The sequence below is a fragment of the Neophocaena asiaeorientalis genome, unplaced genomic scaffold (genome assembly GCF_003031525.2).
Source record: "Neophocaena asiaeorientalis asiaeorientalis breed wild unplaced genomic scaffold, Neophocaena_asiaeorientalis_V1.1 scaffold102, whole genome shotgun sequence".
Taxonomy (NCBI): Eukaryota; Metazoa; Chordata; class Mammalia; order Artiodactyla; family Phocoenidae; genus Neophocaena; species Neophocaena asiaeorientalis.
In genome coordinates, this window is record NW_020175078.1 from 4504320 (window position 1) to 4524302 (window position 19983).

Genomic DNA, 19983 nt, shown 5'->3' on the forward strand with positions numbered 1-19983 from the left:
TAGCTGAGGCTGAACAAGGCAATGCTCTGTCATCAAGTTTTAAAATTAGATTTTGCACCAAAATTTAAATAAACATTTGGAAGCAAAATACAAAAATAGTACCATTTATTCTCCATTTTAAATATTCATGTAATATTTCAGTAAGTTTCCCTTTAGAAATGCTTTCCCTAAAGGTTTTGTTGAGTGTGTCCTTATACACCTTATTCCAATATAATAATGTACAAGTACTAATCTTAATCATAATCAAAAACCTAACAGTAATCATTTTCCCTCATAAATTATAATTTAGAATAGTTCTTAAACTCAACTCAAGGTTTTTCGAAATGTCCACCTACCAGCCAGTGTTTCCCAAAGCAACAGACACAGAACTCAGAAGAAGATTGCACTTAGATTCACTGAGAACAGCATCATTATTTGCGGCAGGGGCGATCACCACAAACTCTCGGAGTCCATACCTTAAAAAAAAAAAGAAAAGAATAACTGCCATTAAACAGGGGAAAATGTCAGAATACAAAAATTTATTATTTGAGAAACATGAAAAAATTTCCCTGAAGGAAATTAGGCTTGAACTACAGGTCATCCTTTCTTTCTTAAATGGCAACTGAATCTATAACAACCTGTATTTCCTTCATTTGGTGAAAAATTTCCATCATTCATCTACTATTTTCTCTCTATTCTTTACAAATTAGGAGCAGTTTACTGAAATCACAAAGAAAAAACATTAAATAACAGGTTTGTCTTAAAAGTTAGCTTTCAAAAATAAAAGATGAAAGCCAGCACTGACATCTTGCGTTAATTAACAGATAACATTAAGTCCACTAATGTGGAAAGATAAAGTTTAATTGATTCCCTAAATGTCAGGAAAAGAATTATCAGCCATGATGTACTTGTGCTGAGAACATGATTTACTCTAGTATCCTAATTAAGGAATTCTTATACTCTTTTACTCAATAACATATTAGATAGGAATCACAAAATTATCAGAAAATGGCTTACTCTTGCTACGGTATCCCACAGTAATGAAAACTTCTCATTTAGTTGACAAGTCCTTTAAAAACGACAGATTTGTAGCCAAAATTTACAAAAATGTTAAGGTCAAACTGGTGATCTTGCCTCCTGAAAATTCCTACCCTATTCACTCCCCAATGTATTTTTATTTAATAATATTTTTAAAATAAATTTATAAAAGCATTACTCATTTCCCTAATTTATTTTAACTCTATGTAAACAGTTATGAATGCTTATTTTTATGAACATTCTCAAGAAATCCCCCAAAACAGCAATAAAAAAAAAAAGATTTAAAACATTTTAGGGCTTCCCTGGTGGCACAGTGGTTGAGATTCCGCCTGCCGATGCAGGGGACACAGGTTTGTGCCCCGGTCTGGGAAGATCCCACATGCCGCAGAGCGGCTTGGCCCGTGAGCCATGGCCACTGAGCCTGCGCATCCGGAGCCTGTGATCCGCAACAGGAGAGGCCACAACAGTGAGAGGCCGGCGTACAGCAAAAAAAAAAAAAAAAACATTTTAAAGTCCAACCCATAATCTGTTTACTGTTTAGATGACAAAAATTTATTTCATCTTCTCACCTCACCTCCACCCTCCTACCCCTGAAATCAAAATTATTTATGTAGAAGCAGCATCAAATACTGTAAAGAACACAGAGCTGTGATTTTTAAGCTCTAAAGGTCTTTAAATACAGTGTTCTTCTTTCTTTTCTTAATGTCCTTGGAAGAAAGGAAACAAAACAATATTTTGCCTTGGTATCCCCAGGCACTAGAGTGAAACCACTGCCAACTGTTTCTTGGTCATTCTTCCAGAACTATTCCGTCCATCCATTTACTCATCCTATCCTCAAAAAAGATTGCATTATATACACTTTTTGTACCTTCTTTTCAAAAGTTCATCTCCCCTACTGATCAGTACTTTGTTTCCATTACCTGGAATGTTTCCCCTACACTCAACTGCCATCACAGAATAGCAATGGATTCTTATTTTGAAGATTTATCTCAAATACCACCCCATTACCCCTGTTAAATATGCTCTCTTCTTGGATTTCAAATGTATTTTTTCTATTATCATTAAGAGATCAATATATACAAGTGGTTGACAGGTACATGAAAAGATGCTCAACATCACTAATCATCAGGGAAATGCAAATCAAAACCACAATGACAAATCGCCTTATACCTTTTAGAGTGTCTATCATCAAAAAGTAAAGAAAAACAAGGGGTTCCCTGGTGGCGCAGTGGTTAAGAATCCGCCTGCCAATGCAGGGGACATGGGTTCGAGCCCTGGTCCGGGAAGATCCCACATGCCGCGGAGCAACTAAGCCCGCACGCCACAACTACTGAGCCTGCACTCTACGGCCCATGAGACACGATTACTGAGCCCACATGCCACAACTACTGAAGCCCGCGCGCCTAGAGCCCATGCTCTGCAACAAGAGAAACCACTGCAATGAGAAGCCCGCGCACCACAAAGAAGAGTAGCTCTCACTCGCCACAACTAGAGAAAGCCTGCAAGAGGCAATGAAGACCCAATGCAACCAAAAATAAATAAATAAAATTTTTAAAAAAAGAAAAACAAGTACTGGCAAGGATATAAAAAAAAGGGAACCCTGGTGGGAATGTAAATTGGTGCAGCCAGCAGGAAAAACAGTATGGAGGTGCCTCCAAAAAATTTTTAAACAGAGCTACCATATGATCCAGCAATTCTATTTCTGGGTGTTTATCCAAAGAAAACAAAAACTAATTCAAAAAGATATATGCACCCCCATGTTCAATGCAGCATTATTTACAATAGCCAAGATATGGAAACAACTTAAGTATCCACTGATGGATGAATGGATTAAAAAAATGTGGTATACATATACAATGGAATATTATTCTGTCATAGGAAAGGATGAAATCTTACCATTTGCAACAACATGGATGGACTTGAGGACATTATGCTAATTGAAACAAGTCAGACAGAGAAAGACAAAATAACATATGATCTCACTTACATATGGAATCAAAAAAAAAAACCAGAAAACAAATGAAAAAAACAAAAAAACCACCTAGGTCATAGATACAGACAACAGATTGTTGGCTCCCAGAGGTGGTGTGTCAGAGGTGTTCAAAATGGGTGAAAGGATCAAAAGGTACAAATTTCCAGTTATAAAGTCAGTCATGGCAATGTAATGTACGGCATGGTGACTACAGTTAATAATACTGTACTGCATATTTGCAAGTTGCTAAGAGAATAAATCTTAAAAGTTCTCATCACAAGAAAAAACAATTGTTAACTGTGTATGCTAACAGATAATAACAGGACTTACTACGGTGATCGTTTCACAATATATACAAATACCAAAGCATTATGTTGTACACCTGAAACTAACATTATATATCAATTATACCTTACAAAAAAAAGGTTGTTTTTATGCACACTGGCTTTGTCAAGAAACCTGATTACACTTGCTAAGCCTCCTAGTGGCAGTAACGAGGAATTAATTTTTTTTAAAGATCAATATAAATCATTGATTTACTTTCCCTGCTAGAAATACTTGAACCTGAGATCATGCTTTCATCAAGTAAACAAACATTAGGCGGGACCTTTAAAAAATGAGCAAAATCAACAAAACATTAAAATATGGACAAAGGGGGGCTTCCCTGGTGGCACAGTGGTTGAGAGTCCGCCTGCCGATGCAGGGGACACGGGTTCGTGCCCCAGTCCGGGAAGATCCCACATGCCACGCAGTGGCTGGGCCCATGAGCCATGGCTGCTGAGCCTGAGCGTCCAGAGCCTGTGCTCCGCAACGGAAGAGGCCACAACAGTGAGAGTCCCACGTCCCGCAAAAAAAAAAAAAAAAGGACAAAGGATTTCAATAGACATTACTCTGAAGAAGATATACAAATTGCAAATAAGCACATGAAAAGATGTAGCCAACATTACTAATTATTAGGGAAATGTAAATCAAAACCACAAGATACTACTTCACATCTATTAGAATGGCTATCATTAAAAAAGTAAAACAGGGCTTCCCTGGTGGCGCAGTGGTTGAGAGTCCGCCTGCCGATGCAGGGGACGCAGGTTCGTGCCCCGGTCTGGGAAGATCCCACATGCCGCGGAGCGGCTGGGCCCGTGAGCCATGGCCGCTGAGCCTGCGCATACGGAGCCTGTGCTCCGCAACAGGAGAGGCCACAGCAGTGAGAGGCCCGCGTACCACAAAAAAAAGCAAAACAACGCAGAAAACAAGTATTGACATGGATATGGAAAAATCAGAATGCTTGAGCATGACTGGTGGAAATGCTAAATGGTACAGCTGCTATGGAAAAGAACACAGTGGTTCTTCAAAAATTTAAAACACAGGATGACCAGCAATTCCACATCTGGGCCAATACCCAAAAGAATTAAAAGCATAGACTCAAAACAGACATTTGAACACCCATGTTCACAGCGGCATTATCCACAACAGTCAAAAGGTGGAAACAAACCAACTGTCAATTAACAGATGAATGGATAAACAAAATGTGGGACATACATACAATGAAATATTATTCATCCTTAAAAGGAAAGACATTCTACATACTACAACACAGATGAAATTTGAAGACATTATGTTAAGTGAAATAAGCCAGTCACAGAAGGATAAATATTTTATGATTCTACTTATATGAGGTACATAGAGTAGTCAAACTCATAGAGGCAGAAAGTAGAATGGTACTTAGCAGGGGCTAGAGTAGGAAGGAATGGGGAGTTATTGTTTAATGAATACAGAGTTTCAATATGGGAAAATGAAAAAGTTCCGAAGATGGACAGTGGTGACAGCTGCAAAAAATTTGAAAGTACTTAACACCACTGAATGGTACACTTAAAAATGGTTAAAGTGGTAAATTTTATTGTGTGTCACAATAAAAATTTAAGAATAAATAAGCAAAACTAATATATATTTCCAATAATGAAAAATATAAATGGCTAATAATTCTATTAAAAGATTTTCAACCTCAACAGTGACTAGGTAAATGAAACAAGATATCACAACCTAGGGGCTTCCCTGGCAGCACAGTGGTTGAGAGTCTGCCTGCCAATGCAGGAGACACGGGTTCAAGCCCTGGTCTGGGAGGATCCCACATGCCGTGGAGCAACTGGGCCCGTGAGTCACAACTACTGAGCCTGCGTGTCTGGAACCTCTGCTCCGCAACAAGAGAGGCCACAACAGTGAGAGGCCTGCGCACCGCAATGAAGAGTGGCCCCCACTCACCACAACTAGAGAAAGCCCTCGCACAGAAACGAAGACCCAACACAGCAAAAAATAAATAATAAATAAATAAATCACTTAAAAAAAAAAGATATCACAACCTATTAAATCTGCAAAAAATATAAAACACTGATAAGATCCAGTGTTGGCAAGAGTTTGGGATATGCCACACAGGTGGTGGTATAAACTCTTAAAACATTTCCATAGGACAAAAAGGTAAAATTTATCAATATTTAAAATTCACAAAATTTGGGCTTCCCTGGTGGCACAGTGGTTGAGAGTCTGCCTGCCGATTCAGGGGACATGGGCTCGTGCCCCAGTCTGGGAAGATCCCACATGCCACAGAGCAGCTGGGCCCGTGAGCCATGGCCGCTGAGCCTGCGCATCTGGAGCCTGTACTCCGCAACGGGAGGGGCCACAGCAGTGAGAGGCCCGCGTACAGCCCAAAAAAAAAAAGAAAAAAATCACAAAATTTGAATTATATCTCTATATCTACGCTACAAAAACATTCATACAAATGCACAAAGATATATGTACAATGAACTTCATTATAATAGTTTAATTGTGAAAAACCAGAAACTTTAAGCTCCTTCAACAGAGAAATGGGTAATTACAGTACCTCCCTATACTAGGAAAAATTTAAGTCATTAAAATAATAAATCTGAACTTAATGATATAAGGCTATATGAAATGCTGAGAAAAAAGAAATATTTATCACAACAATACGTATAGTAAAATCCATATTAAAAAATTCCCCAATGCACAAAAATACATATACATATATCTCACATATTCATAAAAAGTATATGATGGATATAACACACATTTCACATGGTTTTGTGCTTGGTTATCCAAAATTAAGAAAGCATGAGATGTTTTAGCCCACATTTTTGAATATGTGGAAAAGGGAAGGATGTGGAGGAGAGAGTGGGAAAAGTGAAGGGGGAATGTGATGTAAGATAATGAATTTCATTAATAAATCTTTATATTTCCTACAACTTCTACTTTAGCGATTTAAATTTATTCGGACCTCAAATGCATCAACATAAAAAATAAAAATCCCACTATGGCAATACTTAATAATAGAGTTGTTTTATCTAACAAATTACATATGTATACTAAATACTAAGTTTAAATATAAATGAGCCTTAGCATCACACCCTCCAATTGAGAAAGACAGGACAATCTACCACTCACTTTTGTCTCTTTTGTTTTGAGATGGCTTTTTCTTTCTTGCTTGCTACAATTTTAAAATCCTTACATGTATTACTTTAGAAAGAAATATATTCAGAGCCTCTTCAAACAGTATAAAGAATATATGCATAAAATAATGGATCACCAAAAACGGTGGTGATAAACAATGGCAAAACCATTTCTTAGACATATTTAAATCCCTAGCATCTACAAAAGTAACTTAGAGGGGCTTCCCTGGTGGCGCAGTAGTTGAGAGTCCGCCTGCCGATGCAGGGGACACGGGTTAGTGCCGCGGTCCGGGAAGATCCCACGTGCCGCAGAGCGGCTGGGCCTGTGAGCCGTGGCCGCTGAGCCTGCTCGCCCGGAGCCTGTGCTCCGCAACAGGAGAGGCCACAGCGGTGAGAGTACCGCAAGAAAAAAAAAAAAAAGAAAAGGTGAGAAAATGGAAGTGTTCAATAAACAACTGCTTTTTTTCAATGTTCTCCCCCACTGATCCTTCAATACTGCATTCTGTATCTTTAATTTATAATCTACTATAACCTAGCAGGACCCTCTGGGCCCTTCCTGGAACAGGACTCCCACCCATGTCCTCTGCCTACTTTCTGTCTGTAGAAAAACTTTACTCAAAGAATAAACTTAATCAGAGAAGTGAGAAAATGCAGAAAGGAAAATAGTCAAGCAAGATAAAATAGTAATAGTTTAGCCATAAACAAAGTCAAGGACCTTTAATTCCTCAAGGGAGGAGGAATTAAATATTCTGAGCCACATCCTTTGAGCTGTTTTGAAGATACTGAAACCCCCACCAGGTGGGAGAAGTTAACTGTCTGCGGCCATGTAGGGCCCAGACTGGTTGGAAACAGCAGGTTGATGATGCTGACTTCCAATTACCTCACTACCAAACCCATCAGAAGAATATCCACAAGCTGATCACACACCCCACAAACCACCCCCTCCCTTATCCTGTCTTTATAAACCTTTCCTTGAAAGCCTTCGGGTCTTTTAAGCACTGGCTGCCCTAGACTCCTTGCTTGGCTCCCTGCAATAAATGCTGCACTTTCCTTCACCACAACCCAGTGTCAGTAGACTGGCTTGCCTGCACACAGGCAAATGGACCCAAGTCTGGTTCAGTAACACTGCTAGGTTAATTTTGGTAAAATCTAGCAATTTTATACAACATAGCTCCATTTCTTCCCCTCTTTGTGCAATATTGTCATATATATTATGGATACATGTTACAAACCCAACAATACAGTGCTATAATTATTGCTTAAGCAAACTTATGTTTTAAAAAAATAGGAGAATATATCTTTTGTATTTATTAGGGAATTTCCAATGCTCTTCATTTCTTCCCGTGGATCCGCGTTACTGCTTTCTTTAATACTGCCAGTAAGGCGGGTGAGCCTACAATGAATTCTCTCAGGCTTTGTTTATATGACAATGTTGTTATTTCACATTTATTTTCCTTTTTTTAATAAATTTATTTATTTATTTATTTTTGGCTGTGTTGGGTCCTCATTGTACACTGCACGTGGGCTCTCTCTAGTTGCGGCGAGCAGAGGCCACTCTTCGTTGCGGTGTGTGGGCTTCTCATTGCAGTGGCTTCTCTTGTTGTGGAGCACAGGCTCCAGGAACGCAGGCTTCAGTAGTTATGGCACACAGGCTCAGTAGTTGTGGCTCACGGGCTCTAGAGCACAGGCTCAGCAGTTGTGTCGCACGGGCTTAGCTGCTCCGGGCATGTGGGATCCTCCCGGACCAGGGATCGAACCCGTGTCCCCTGCATTGGCAGGCAGATTCTCAACCACTGCACCACCAGGGAAGCCCCCTCACCTTTATTTTTGAAAGTTAGTTTTGGTGGCTATAGAATTCCTGGTTGATAGTTTTTTCTGTTTCAGCACTCTGAATATGTCACTGTACTGCCCTCTGACTCCCACTGCTTTTAATGAGAAGTCAGCAAGCAGTATTGTCCTCTTGTACATGATGAGTCATTTTTCCCTTGCTGTTTTTGATTCTCTTTGTCTTTGGGTTTCAGCAAGTTGACTAGAATGTATCTAGGTGTGGTTCTCTTTTGTGTTTATCCTACTTGGAGTTCACTGAGATTCTAGGCTCCCTGAGGAATTTTTTTTTTTTCTCCATCATACCTGGGAAGTTTTCAGCCATTATTTCTGAAATAATATTTTCTGCCCTCTTCTTTCTCTTCAACTGGGATTCCCATTACAGTATACTTTGGAACAATGATACTGACCCATGCATCTCTAAAGTTCTGTTCATCTTTCTCTAATTTTTTCTTTTATTCTTTGGATTGGATAATTTCTATTCATCTTTCAAATCCACCAACTCTTTATTCTGCTATCTCAGATCTGCTTTTGAGTATATCTGGTCAAAGTTTATTTCAGCTATCCTTTACAACTCTAGGAATTTCCATTTGGTTCTTTATTATAATTTCTATTTATTGAGGCTTCCTATTTGACTCATTGTTAGTCTATTTTTAATTCTTTCGATACAGTTCCTTTAATTCTTTGAACACACTTATAAGTGATTTGAAGTTATTGCTGCATCCAACCTCTGGACCCAATAAAGAGTCCATTTCTACCGGCTGTTTTTTTCTACTTACATGTGTCACACTTCCCTGTGTGACCTTGCAAATCTATTAATTTGTGGTTGAAAATTACATTTAGATAACATATTGTAGTAAAATCAGGTCCTGTTTAACTTTCTGCTGGTTGTTAGTTTCTTTTTTGTTTGTTTGTATTTAGTAAATTGCAGACTACAACTGTGCAATCTGTATTCCCCAAAGTATTGTTACTTATGTCTCTACTCAGTAATCTTATTTTTTTAGCCTGGCTCCCTAGGGGCTACCCCTTGTCTGTATAGCTTAGTGGTAAATCAGTAATTTGGGCACAGATTGTGGTCAAATAGCTGAGCCCATAACGCTTTCCTTCTGCTGACTGATCTGTGTGTCCAGGTTGGGGAATGCATACAAAGTTGCAACCAGTTCTCAAGTTAGGGCTCTCTTGGGTCTTCCATGCACACATGTAGTTTTCCTATCATACAGGGATGTGTATACAGAGTGTATTCAGCTCTACTATGGCTTTCATACGGGATCTCCCTGTTACATTTCTGAATAATCCACCACTGGCTTTGGACTAGGTGTGGAACCTTGACCTAGCAAAGGTACAGGGTTTCCCCATCCATTCTCAATTGAGTCTGCTACTTTTAGTAGGCAAAGCCACAGGCTTTTGCCCTCCACCCAGAATCAAATCTGCCCATCTGGCAATAGAGCTTATGGTTTTCATGGCCAACCTAGACTGGAAAGCTACAGTTCTCATCAACAGACTGGGGAGAAGAGGGGGAGGTGACAGAAACAGCAACGGGCAAAAGGGCCAGAGGTTCCCTCTACTCTTACCTAAGCTCTAGCAGTTGTTCAAGAATAAATGCTCCTAAATTTGCCTCTAGTGCCTTGAAATGGTTGTTTTGATTATTTTTTTTTCCAGTTTCATACTTTTTTTTTTCACACTTTTTTTTTCCAGAGAGGAATTGACAATTCTTCATGTCACAGTTACCGGAAGTCCTCTAAACGTTTGCTTCTGAAAGAATAAGAACATTTTACAGGTCCTTAGGGCTAAATACCATTCTTTCAAAACTATCAGGTTGTTTTACACGTATCTCTTTCTAGGACTAGAAAAAAAATACATTAAAATCACAAATATGAATCTTTTTTTAAAAAGCTATCGTAATTATTCAACTACACAGCTGACAGATTTCTTATGGACTGTTGCTTACGCTGTTGCTGTTTCTTTGTGGTGACCAATGAAGTGTGATTGAAGGTGAAAGTCCAAAGACCAGTCTAGACAAAGGCAAAATCAGAGACAAAAATCTATCCTCAGTTAAATCTAGCTGTACTTTCAGTTTATTTTTCTAATCTCAGTGAAGTCTCCTCAGGCATGTAACATCTATGCTCTCACTTTTTGTATTATTTTCATATAGCTGCTATAACAAATTACCACCAACTTGGCAGCTTAGAAAAACACAAATTTATTATCTTTCAGTTCTATAAGTTAGAAGTCTGACGCAAGTCTCACCAGGCTAAGTCAAGGTGTCAGCAAGGCTATATTCCTTCTGGAGACTCTAAGGGAGAATCCATTCCTTGCCTTTCCCAGTTTCTAGGGGCTACCTTCATTCCTTGGCTCATGACCTTCTTCCATCTTCAAATCCAAGAACAGCAGGCCAAGTTATTCTCACATCACAACACTCTGACACTATCTTCTGCCTCTTTTTTCTACTTTTAAGAACTCTTGTGATTATACTCAGCCCACCCAGATAACCCAGGAAAAATCTCCCCATCTTAAAATCAGCTGATTAGCAACCCTAATTCCATCTGCTCTCTTGATTCCTTCTTGCCACATAACCTATACTCACATGTTCTAGGATGTGGACATCTTTAGGAGGTACAGAGGTTCATTATCCTGGCCACCACACCCTCTGCTCAAAAAGTATCTCATAAATTTACCTTTGGACATAAATGTCTGCTAAGGCTAATGTCTGTGTCATTTCTAGGGCTAATTTTCTTTTAATAAGTAACAAATAATGAAGGGAATAAATCTCTAACGATGATTTCAGGATCAGGTCATTAGAAGGTATTTAAAGGATAGGTTATATAAGGAGGCAGAGAGAATCAGCCAACAGATCACATCATTAAGAACAGTTACCTTGCCTAGACTATAAAACTTGATCGTGAAACTGTAAACAAGCCTTTGTGTCCCTGTTTTTTGAAGCAAGAGGCTTTTGCTTTAGTCTCCCGGACCTCCCCTGAATCTCAAAAGGCTGGCTCAAGAGTTAATTATTAGGAAACGTAAGCATGTAGAAACAAAGCAAAGATGTTGGGCCAAGAAACTGGTAACAATTTAGATTATAAATCAGCCATATAGCAGAGTCACTGAACTCCCAGTTCCCTGAAAGATATAAAGGTCTGACACACATTCCTAACTTGTTTTTACAGAAACCAGACCCCCACCAGATGAAAACTGCCGACCCCAAGCACAAAGACCCCAAACTGGTTGGAGCCAGAAGACTGATGATGTGCGAAACTTCACCTTGATGCCAACCAGTCCAAGAACAGAGTACAAGCTGATCATGGACCATGTGGTGCCTTGGAAAACCCTTCCGCGAAAGCCATCGCAGAGTTGGGTCTTTTGAGCATGAGCTGCCCGTTCTCCTTGCTTGGTACATTGCAATAAATGATGCACTTTACTTCACCACAACGTGGTTTTAGTTGATTGGCTGTGCTGTGCAGACCCAAGTCCAGGTTCAGCAGCAATCATGCCCATATATCTTCTTGAGACCAGTTCTATAAAATATCCTTTAAAAAGTTAAACAGGCTTAAAGCTAATCTGGCATGTGCCTGATATAAAAACTGAAACTAGGATATATCAAAATAGGTGTAGATTGATAAAATTAAACCATCAAAATTCAGCATTTGACATAAATGTTCTATTTTCTAAAGATTAATAGAATCTTTAATAGATTAATAGAATTTTGATTAATCATATGTTAAGTTTTTCTCATTCTGACAGGGTCAATCTTTACTAACTGTATTATGTATGGTATAAATATTTTGCATAGTACCTCAAATTTTCAGTGTCTGCTTTATTAACTTTAGTTCAATTAAAAGAATGAAATATTTATAGGTGAAAACTTCTGTGTATCTTATTCTTCAGTTGCTAAGAACCATGGTGATTCATTTGTATCCTTGAAAATTTTAAGAATTTTTATTTTTAACAATTATAATTTTAAAATTCTGTAAAAAAACATAAGTATGCGAACATTATGAAATCTTCTTAAGATGCCCAGTTCACATTAGGCTCCAAATACACAGACACCACCTCATCTTTTGCCATTCTCCACACTCAGCTGCCATACTCCAGGCTTACCAAACTACTCGCAGGTTTCAAGTTCATTTAGGCATCATCACGTCTACTGATGCTCTTCTTCGGCCTTGAATATCTTTTCATCTAACTTCACCTGGCTTATTCTCACTTGCCTTGCAGGATTCAGGTAAGGCATCACCTCTTCTGGAAACATTTTCCTGACTTGATCCGTCTAGAAAGGCAGTATCTCCTATGAGTTTGCATCAAGCCCTGTGCTGCCCTCCATGAGAGCACTTACCAACAGTGTTGCCATTTGTTCCCTTGTCTCTATCCCTCTTCTAATCCCAAAGCTCACTGAGGCACGGACCACATTTTATCTTTCATATCCCAGTACCTGGCTCATAGTAAGTGTTTAAAAAGAATGTTTGCTGAATAAAAGAAAACACACATACTTTTAATATGTCTAATTTTCAAATAGTTCTCAAAAGATGGTTGTTGGTCTTCTAACCTTTAAGTAAAATCAAATTTAAAAAATGGAAGTGATACAGCAGATTGACATGACACAGGTCCTCCTTCCCCCCAAACACACGAAAATACCTAATAAGACATGATAATGTTTTTGAAATACACAGCTGAACTTGAAAGAATAAAGAGGAGATTCCTGAGTCACAGAAACAAAGAGGGAACTGAATGGCAGAAGTAAGCATGCAAAGGTGACTCTGAAAAAAACCAGGGGATTATCAACTCTGGATATAGGCCCTCACAGCTAGGGACTAGGGATTGGGATTTTACAGGATAAGCCTTTCAGATGCTAAAAGCCTATTAGTATGGCTCACAAAGCTGTCTGCAAAACTGAAGGTGCTTTGATAGACTAGACAGAGAGTGATGGAAGAAAAGTGTGTTTATGTCTGAGAATACCACATATTTAGCTTAGCTAAATTCACATAAATAATATGAATTATATCACTCTGAGACTGATACGGTATAACCAGCCCAACGGAAGCTGTCTTTGGCATGTATCCAGGCTAGGTTATGTCTGAATTGCCCGAGCCTCATAATAAATATAAATAAGGCTAGGTCTCGAAACTATGCTTCCAAAAGTATAATATGACTCAGATATTGGCATCCCTTGCTTATGAGGGACTGAGAGTAAGAAGCTGCATATTTTTTCTGATGATGTTACCAATCTCTCTACAAAGTACCCTAAACACATCAGTTTCCTTCTGTATCCTTTATATTTAATCAAGCATTGTCTGTGCACGGACTTTCCATCAATCCAAATCAGTACACAGGTTGTAACGTTCTGAATGGCCCCTCAGGGATATGGGTGCACATGAGGCAAGAAACTGGAACTACGACTTCTCCTTAAGGCCTGGATCTTAGAAGAGACTGCCACCTCAATAAAACAACTTCAGGCCCAGATGGTTTCAATGGCAAATTCTACCTAATATTAAAGAAGATAACATCAATTTTACACAGTTTCTTCCAGAAAACACAAGTGAACAAAATACTTCCCAATGTATGTTATGAGGCCAGCATTTCTCTGACATCAAAATCAAAATATAGGAAAACTAAAGACCAATATTTCTTATTAACACAGACACTAAAGTCCTCAACCAAATACCTGCATATCAAATTCAGCAATGCATATAAGCACAAATACAAATTACACCACGAAGAAGCTGAAGTAGAGTTCATCTTGCGATGCAAAGCTAAATAGCTATCTACCAAAATCAACCAATGTAATCACCATATTAAAAATCTACAGAAGAAACAAACAGGGACTTCCCTGGTGGCACAGTGATTAAGAATCCGCCTGCCAATGCAGGGGACACAGGTTCGAGCCCTGGTCCGGAAAGATCCCACATGCCACAGAGCAACTAAGCCCGTGCGCCACAGCTACTGAGCCTGCGCTCTAGAGCCTGAGAGCCACAAGTACTGAGCCCACGAGTCACAACTACTGAAGCGCGTGCGCCTAGAGCCCATGCTCCGCAACAAGAGAAGCCACCACAATGAGAAGCCCACGCATCACAACGAAGAGTAGCCCCCTCTCACCACAACTGGAGAAAGCCCGCGCACAGCAACAAAGACCCAACACAGCCAAATAATAATAAAAGAAACAAGAAACAAATGATATCAATTCAAGCAGAAAATGCACTTGACAAAATTCAACATCCATTCATATAAAAGCACTCAGCGTACTAGAAATAGAACATTCTCAACCTAATAAAGAGCATCTATGAAAAAACTACACCTAACATATTTAATAGTAAAAGACTAAAGGCTTTCCCTCTGAGATTAGGAGCAAGACAAAGACGTCCACTCTCATCATTCCTATTCAGTATTTTACTGGAGTCTTAGCCAGTTTAAAAGGCAAGGAAAGGCTTCCCTGGTGGTGCAGTGGTTGAGAGTCCGCCTGCCGATGCAGGGGACACGGGTTCGTGCCCCCGTCCAGGAAGATCCCACATGCCGCGGAGCGGCTAGGCCCATGAGCAATGGCCGCTGAGTCTGCGCGTCTGGAGCCTGTGCTCCACAATGGGAGAGGCCACAACAGTGACAGGCCCGCGTACCGCAAAAAAAAAAAAAAAGGCAAGGAGAAAAACAGACCCAGAGATTGGAAAGGAAGAAATAAAACTACCCCTATGCACAGACAACATGACTGTTTACAAAGAAAATCCAAAAGACATCACAAAACTCCTCCGAGAACTAATAACTGAATTTAGTAAGGTCATGGGATAGGGATATAAGGTCAATGCACAAAAATTAGTCATATTCCTACATACTAGTAACAAAGAGCTGGATATGAAAAATGTTTAAATAATACCACTACAATAGCTCCTTTTAAAAAAGCAGTAATTAGATACAAATCTAACAAAACATATACAGGATCTGTCTGCTGAAATCAAAGAAGACCTAAATAATTGGAGAGACCATGATCATAAAACGGAAGACTTAGCATAGTAAACATACCAATTCTCCACCAAACTGATCTACAGACTCAAAGCAATTCCAATCAAAATTCTAACAGGACTTTCTGTAGACATAGATAAACCAATTCTAAAATTTAAATAGAAAAGCAAAGGAGCTAGAGTAGCCAAAACAACTTTGAAAATTTAAAAAAAAAAATTGAAGGAATCACACTACCTAATTTAAAGACTTATTACAAAACTATAGCAACCAAGACACAAACCCACACAAATATGGCCAAACGATCTTGCACAAAGGTGCAAAAGTAAGTCAATGATGAAAGGAAACTCTTCAACAAATGAGGTTGGCACAAGTAAACATCCACATGCAAAAAAAAGAATCTTATCCAAAAATTAACTTGAAATGGATAATAGCTCTAAATATAATATGTAAAACTTTTAGAATAAAACACAGAATTGACAATGTGATCAAACTAATATCACCAGTGACTAAGCCATGATGATAACATGACCTTCTGATATGATAAAAAGGCATTTCACCTCTATGGTATTCTCTCCAAAAGTCATAACCCACGTGTAACCATAAAATAATTTTTCTTACTTTAAAAAGTTTTTAAAAAGACACACACCCAAATTGAAGGAGATTCTACAAAATACCTGACTAGTACCCCTCAAAAGCTCAAAGTGATGAAAAATGAGGAAAGACAAATTTTCACAGAACGGAGACTAAAGAAACTAAGGAGATATAACTACATGCAATGAGGTATCCCAGATTAGATCTTGGAACAGAAAATGGATGTTAGTGGAAAAACTAGTTAAATAAAGTTTAACTAATAATAATGTACCACTGTTGGTTTCTCAGTTTGTTTGTTTGTTTTTCTTTTTCAGTACGCGGGCCTCTCACTGTTGTGGCCTTTCCCGTTGCGGAGCAACAGGTTCCAGACGCGCAGGCTCAGCAGCCATGGCTCACGGGCGCAGCCGCTCCGCAGCATGTGGAATCTTCCCAGACCGGGGCACGAACCTGTGTCCCCTGCATCGGCAGGTGGACTCTCAACCATTGCGCCACCGGGGAAGCCCGGTTTCTCAGTTTTGACACACATACCATGGTAACATAAACTGTTAACAGTAGGGAAAACTGGGTGAACGGTATCCCGGGACAGTCCGTACTATCTTTATAACTTTTCATAAATCTAAAATAAGTCAAAAAATTTTTTAAGTTTATATATTTTTATCAAATAGAAGAAAGGCTTTGTGACCTTGTGCAAGTGTTCTCAGACATGGCACTAAAGCATGATCCATAAAGTAAAAATCTGATAAACTGAACTTCATCAAATTTAAAATTTTTATTCTGGAAAAGACACTAGTAAGAGAATGAAAAGATAAACTACTGTCCAGAGGAAATATGTGTATTCAGAATATATAAAGAACTCTCAAAACACAGCAGTAAGAAAACAACCCAATTAAAAAGTGGACAAAAGACTTGAACAGGCACTTCACCATAGAGTATATACGATGGCAAATAAACACATGACAGATATTCAAAATTCAAATTAAAACTAGCATCAGATATCACAACATACCTATTAGAGTGGCTAAAACTAAAATAACTGACACCAAGTACTACTGCGGATATAGAGCAACTGAAACTCTCATACATTGTTGATGAGAATGCAAAATGGTACAGTCACTCTGGAACTCAGTTTGGCTGTTTCTTATAAAGTTAAATATACACTCACCATGTGACTTAATCCCACCCTAGATATCTACCCAAGTAAACTGAAACTATATTTTCATATAAAAGATCTATACAAAAATATTTACAGCAGCTCTATTCATAAATGTCCAATCTTAGAAACAATCCTACTACCCCTCAACAGGTGAATGATTAAACTGTAGTATATCCTTAAAACAGAATACTACTCAGCAATAAAAAGGATAAAACTATTGATAAAAAATTACTTCAAAGGATCTCAAAAGCATTATGCTGAGTGAAAGAAGCCAGTCTCACATGATTACTCTTTGAGTCCATCTCTATGACACTCCTGAAAGGACAAAACTATAGTGATTCAGAACATATCAGTGACTGCCAGCATTATAACAGAGAAGAGGAGTTTGGGGGAGGTTACAGAACTGTTCTACATTCTGACTGTGGTAGCAATTTTAAAAAACCTATACATGGAAGTGATTTGAGAAGGTGGCGGAAGACTAAGACTCAGAGATCACCTTCCTCCCCACAGATACACCAGAAATACGTCTACACATGGAACTGCTCCTATAGAACACCCACTGAACGCTGGCAGAAGACCTCAGACCTCCCAAAAGGCAAGAAACTCCCCACGTACCTGGGTAGGGCAAAAGAAAAAAGAAAAAACAGAGACAAAAGAATAGGGACGGGACCTGCACCAGTGGGAGGGAGCTGTGAAGGAGGAAGGATTCGACACACTAGAAGCCCCTTTGCAGGCGGAGACTGCGGGTGGCGGAGGGGGTAGGCTTCGGAGCCACGGAGGAAAGCACAACAGGGGAGCAGGGGGCAAGGCGGAGAGATTCCCGCACAGAGGATCGGTGCCGACTGGCACTCACCAGGCCGAGAGGCTTGTCTGCTCCCCCGCCGGGGCAGGCGAGGCTGGGAGCTAAGGCTTGGGCTTCGGTCCGATCCCAGGGAGAGGATTGGGGTTGGCGGCGTGAACACAGCCTGAAGGGGGCTAGTGCGCCACGGTTAGCTGGGAGGGAGTCCGGGAAAAATTCTGGACCTGCTGAAGAGGCAAGAGACTTTTCCTTCCCTCTTTCTTTCCTGGTATGCGAGGAGACGGGATTAAGAGCGCTGCTTAAAGGAGCCCCAGAGACGGGCGCAAGTCACGGCTATCAGCGGGGACCCCAGAGACGGGCATGAGACACTAAGGCTGCTGCTGCGGCCACCAAAGAAATCTGTGTGCAAGCACAGGCCACTGTCCACACCTCCCCTCCTGGGAGCCTGTGCAGCCTGCCACTGCCAGGGTCCAAAATTCCAGGGACAACTTGCCTGGGAGAACACACGGTGCGCCGCAGGCTGGTGCAATTTCACGCTGGCTGCTCCCGCCGCAAGCTCACCCCACACACGTACCCCCTCCATCCCCCCCAGCCTGAGTGAGCCAGAGTCCGCGAATCAGCTGCTCCTTTAACCCCTTTTATTCTGAGCCATGTGGATGAAAGGCTCTTGGTGCTCCAGCCAGGAGTCAATGCTGTGCCTCTGAGGTGGGAGAGCCAACTTCAGGACACTGGTCCACAAGAGACCACCCAGCTCCACGTATTTCAAATGGCGAACATCTCCCAGAGATCTCCATCTCAACACCAAGACCTAGCTTCACTCAATGACCAGCAAGCTACAGTGCTTGACACCCTATGCCAAACAACTAGCAAAACAGGAACACGGCACCATCCATTAGCAGAGAGGCTGCCTAAAATCATAACAAGGCCACAGACACCCCAAAACACACCACCAATCGTGGACCTGCCCACCAGAAAGACAAGATCCAGCCTCATCCACCAAACTACAGGCATAGCCACCTCCACCAGGAAGCCTACACAACCCACTAAACCAACCTTAGCCACTGGGGACAGACACCGAAAACAACAGGAACTATGAACCTGCAGCCTGTGAAAAAGAGACCTCAAACACAGTAAGATATGCAAAATGAAAAGACAGAAAAAAACACAGCAGACGAAGGAGCAAGGTAAAAACCCACCAGACCTAACAAATGAAGAGGAAATAGGCAGTCTACCTGAAAAAGAGTTCAGAATAATGATAGTAAAGATGATCCAAAATCTTGGAAATAGAATAGAGAAAATACAAGAAACATTTAACAAGGACCTAGAAGAACGAAAGAGGAAACAAGCAATGATGAACAACACAATAAATGAAATTAAAAATACTCTAAAAGGAATCAATAGCAGAATAACTGAGGCAGAAGAACGCATAAGTGACCTGGAAGATAAAAGAGTGGAAATAACTACTGCAGAGGAGAATAAAGAATGAAAAGAACTGAGGACAGTCTCAGAGACCTCTGGGACAACATTAAACGCACCAACATTCGAATTATAGGGGTCCCAGAAGAAAAAGAAAAAAAGGAAGGGACTGAGAAAATATTTGAAGAGATTACAGTTGAAAACTTCCCTACTATGGAAAAGGAAATAATTAATCAAGCCCAGGAAGCACAGAGAGTCCCATACAGGATAAATCCAAGGAGAAACACGCCAAGAAACATATTAATCAAACTATGGAAAATTAAATACAAAGAAAACATATTAAAAGCAGCAAGGGAAAAACAACAAATAAACAGCAATCAGAGGAAAAAAAGAAATAAAAGGAATCCAAATTGGAAAAGAAGAACTAAAGCTGTCATTGTTTGCAGATGACCTGATACTCTAAATAGAGAATCCTAAAGATGCTACCAGAAAACTACTAGAGCTAATCAATGAATTTGGTAAAGTAGCAGGATACAAAATTTGTGCACAGAGATCTCTGGCATTCCTATGCACTAATGATGAAACATCTGAAAGTGAAATTAAGAAAACACTCCCATTTACCACTGCAACAAGAAGAATAAAATAGGGCTTCCCTGGTTGCGCAGCGGTTGAAAGTCTGCCTGCCAATGCAGGGGACGCAGGTCTGTGCCCCAGTCCAGGAGGATCCCACATGCCACGGAGTGGCTGCGCCTGTGGGCCATGGCCGCTGAGCCTGCGTGTCCGGAGCCTGTGCTCCGTAACGAGAGAGGCCACA

General features: G+C 40.1%; 1 protein-coding gene across 2 annotated transcripts in view; it reads right to left on the reverse strand.

The window, feature by feature from the left end:
- RAB3GAP1 (RAB3 GTPase activating protein catalytic subunit 1) overlaps nt 1-19983 on the reverse strand; it is a 119220-nt gene that overhangs the window by 55320 nt on the left and 43917 nt on the right. The window contains exons 2-3 of one of the 2 annotated variants that reach the window (XM_024764104.1): nt 9840-10020; nt 336-455 (exon numbers count right to left, since the gene is read on the reverse strand). In XM_024764104.1, coding sequence (XP_024619872.1) covers nt 336-455; nt 9840-9985 — 266 coding nt within the window. In that variant the 5' untranslated portion in view covers nt 9986-10020. The remainder of the gene's footprint in view (nt 1-335; nt 456-9839; nt 10021-19983) is intronic. The other variant, XM_024764103.1, reaches the window with a different exon arrangement.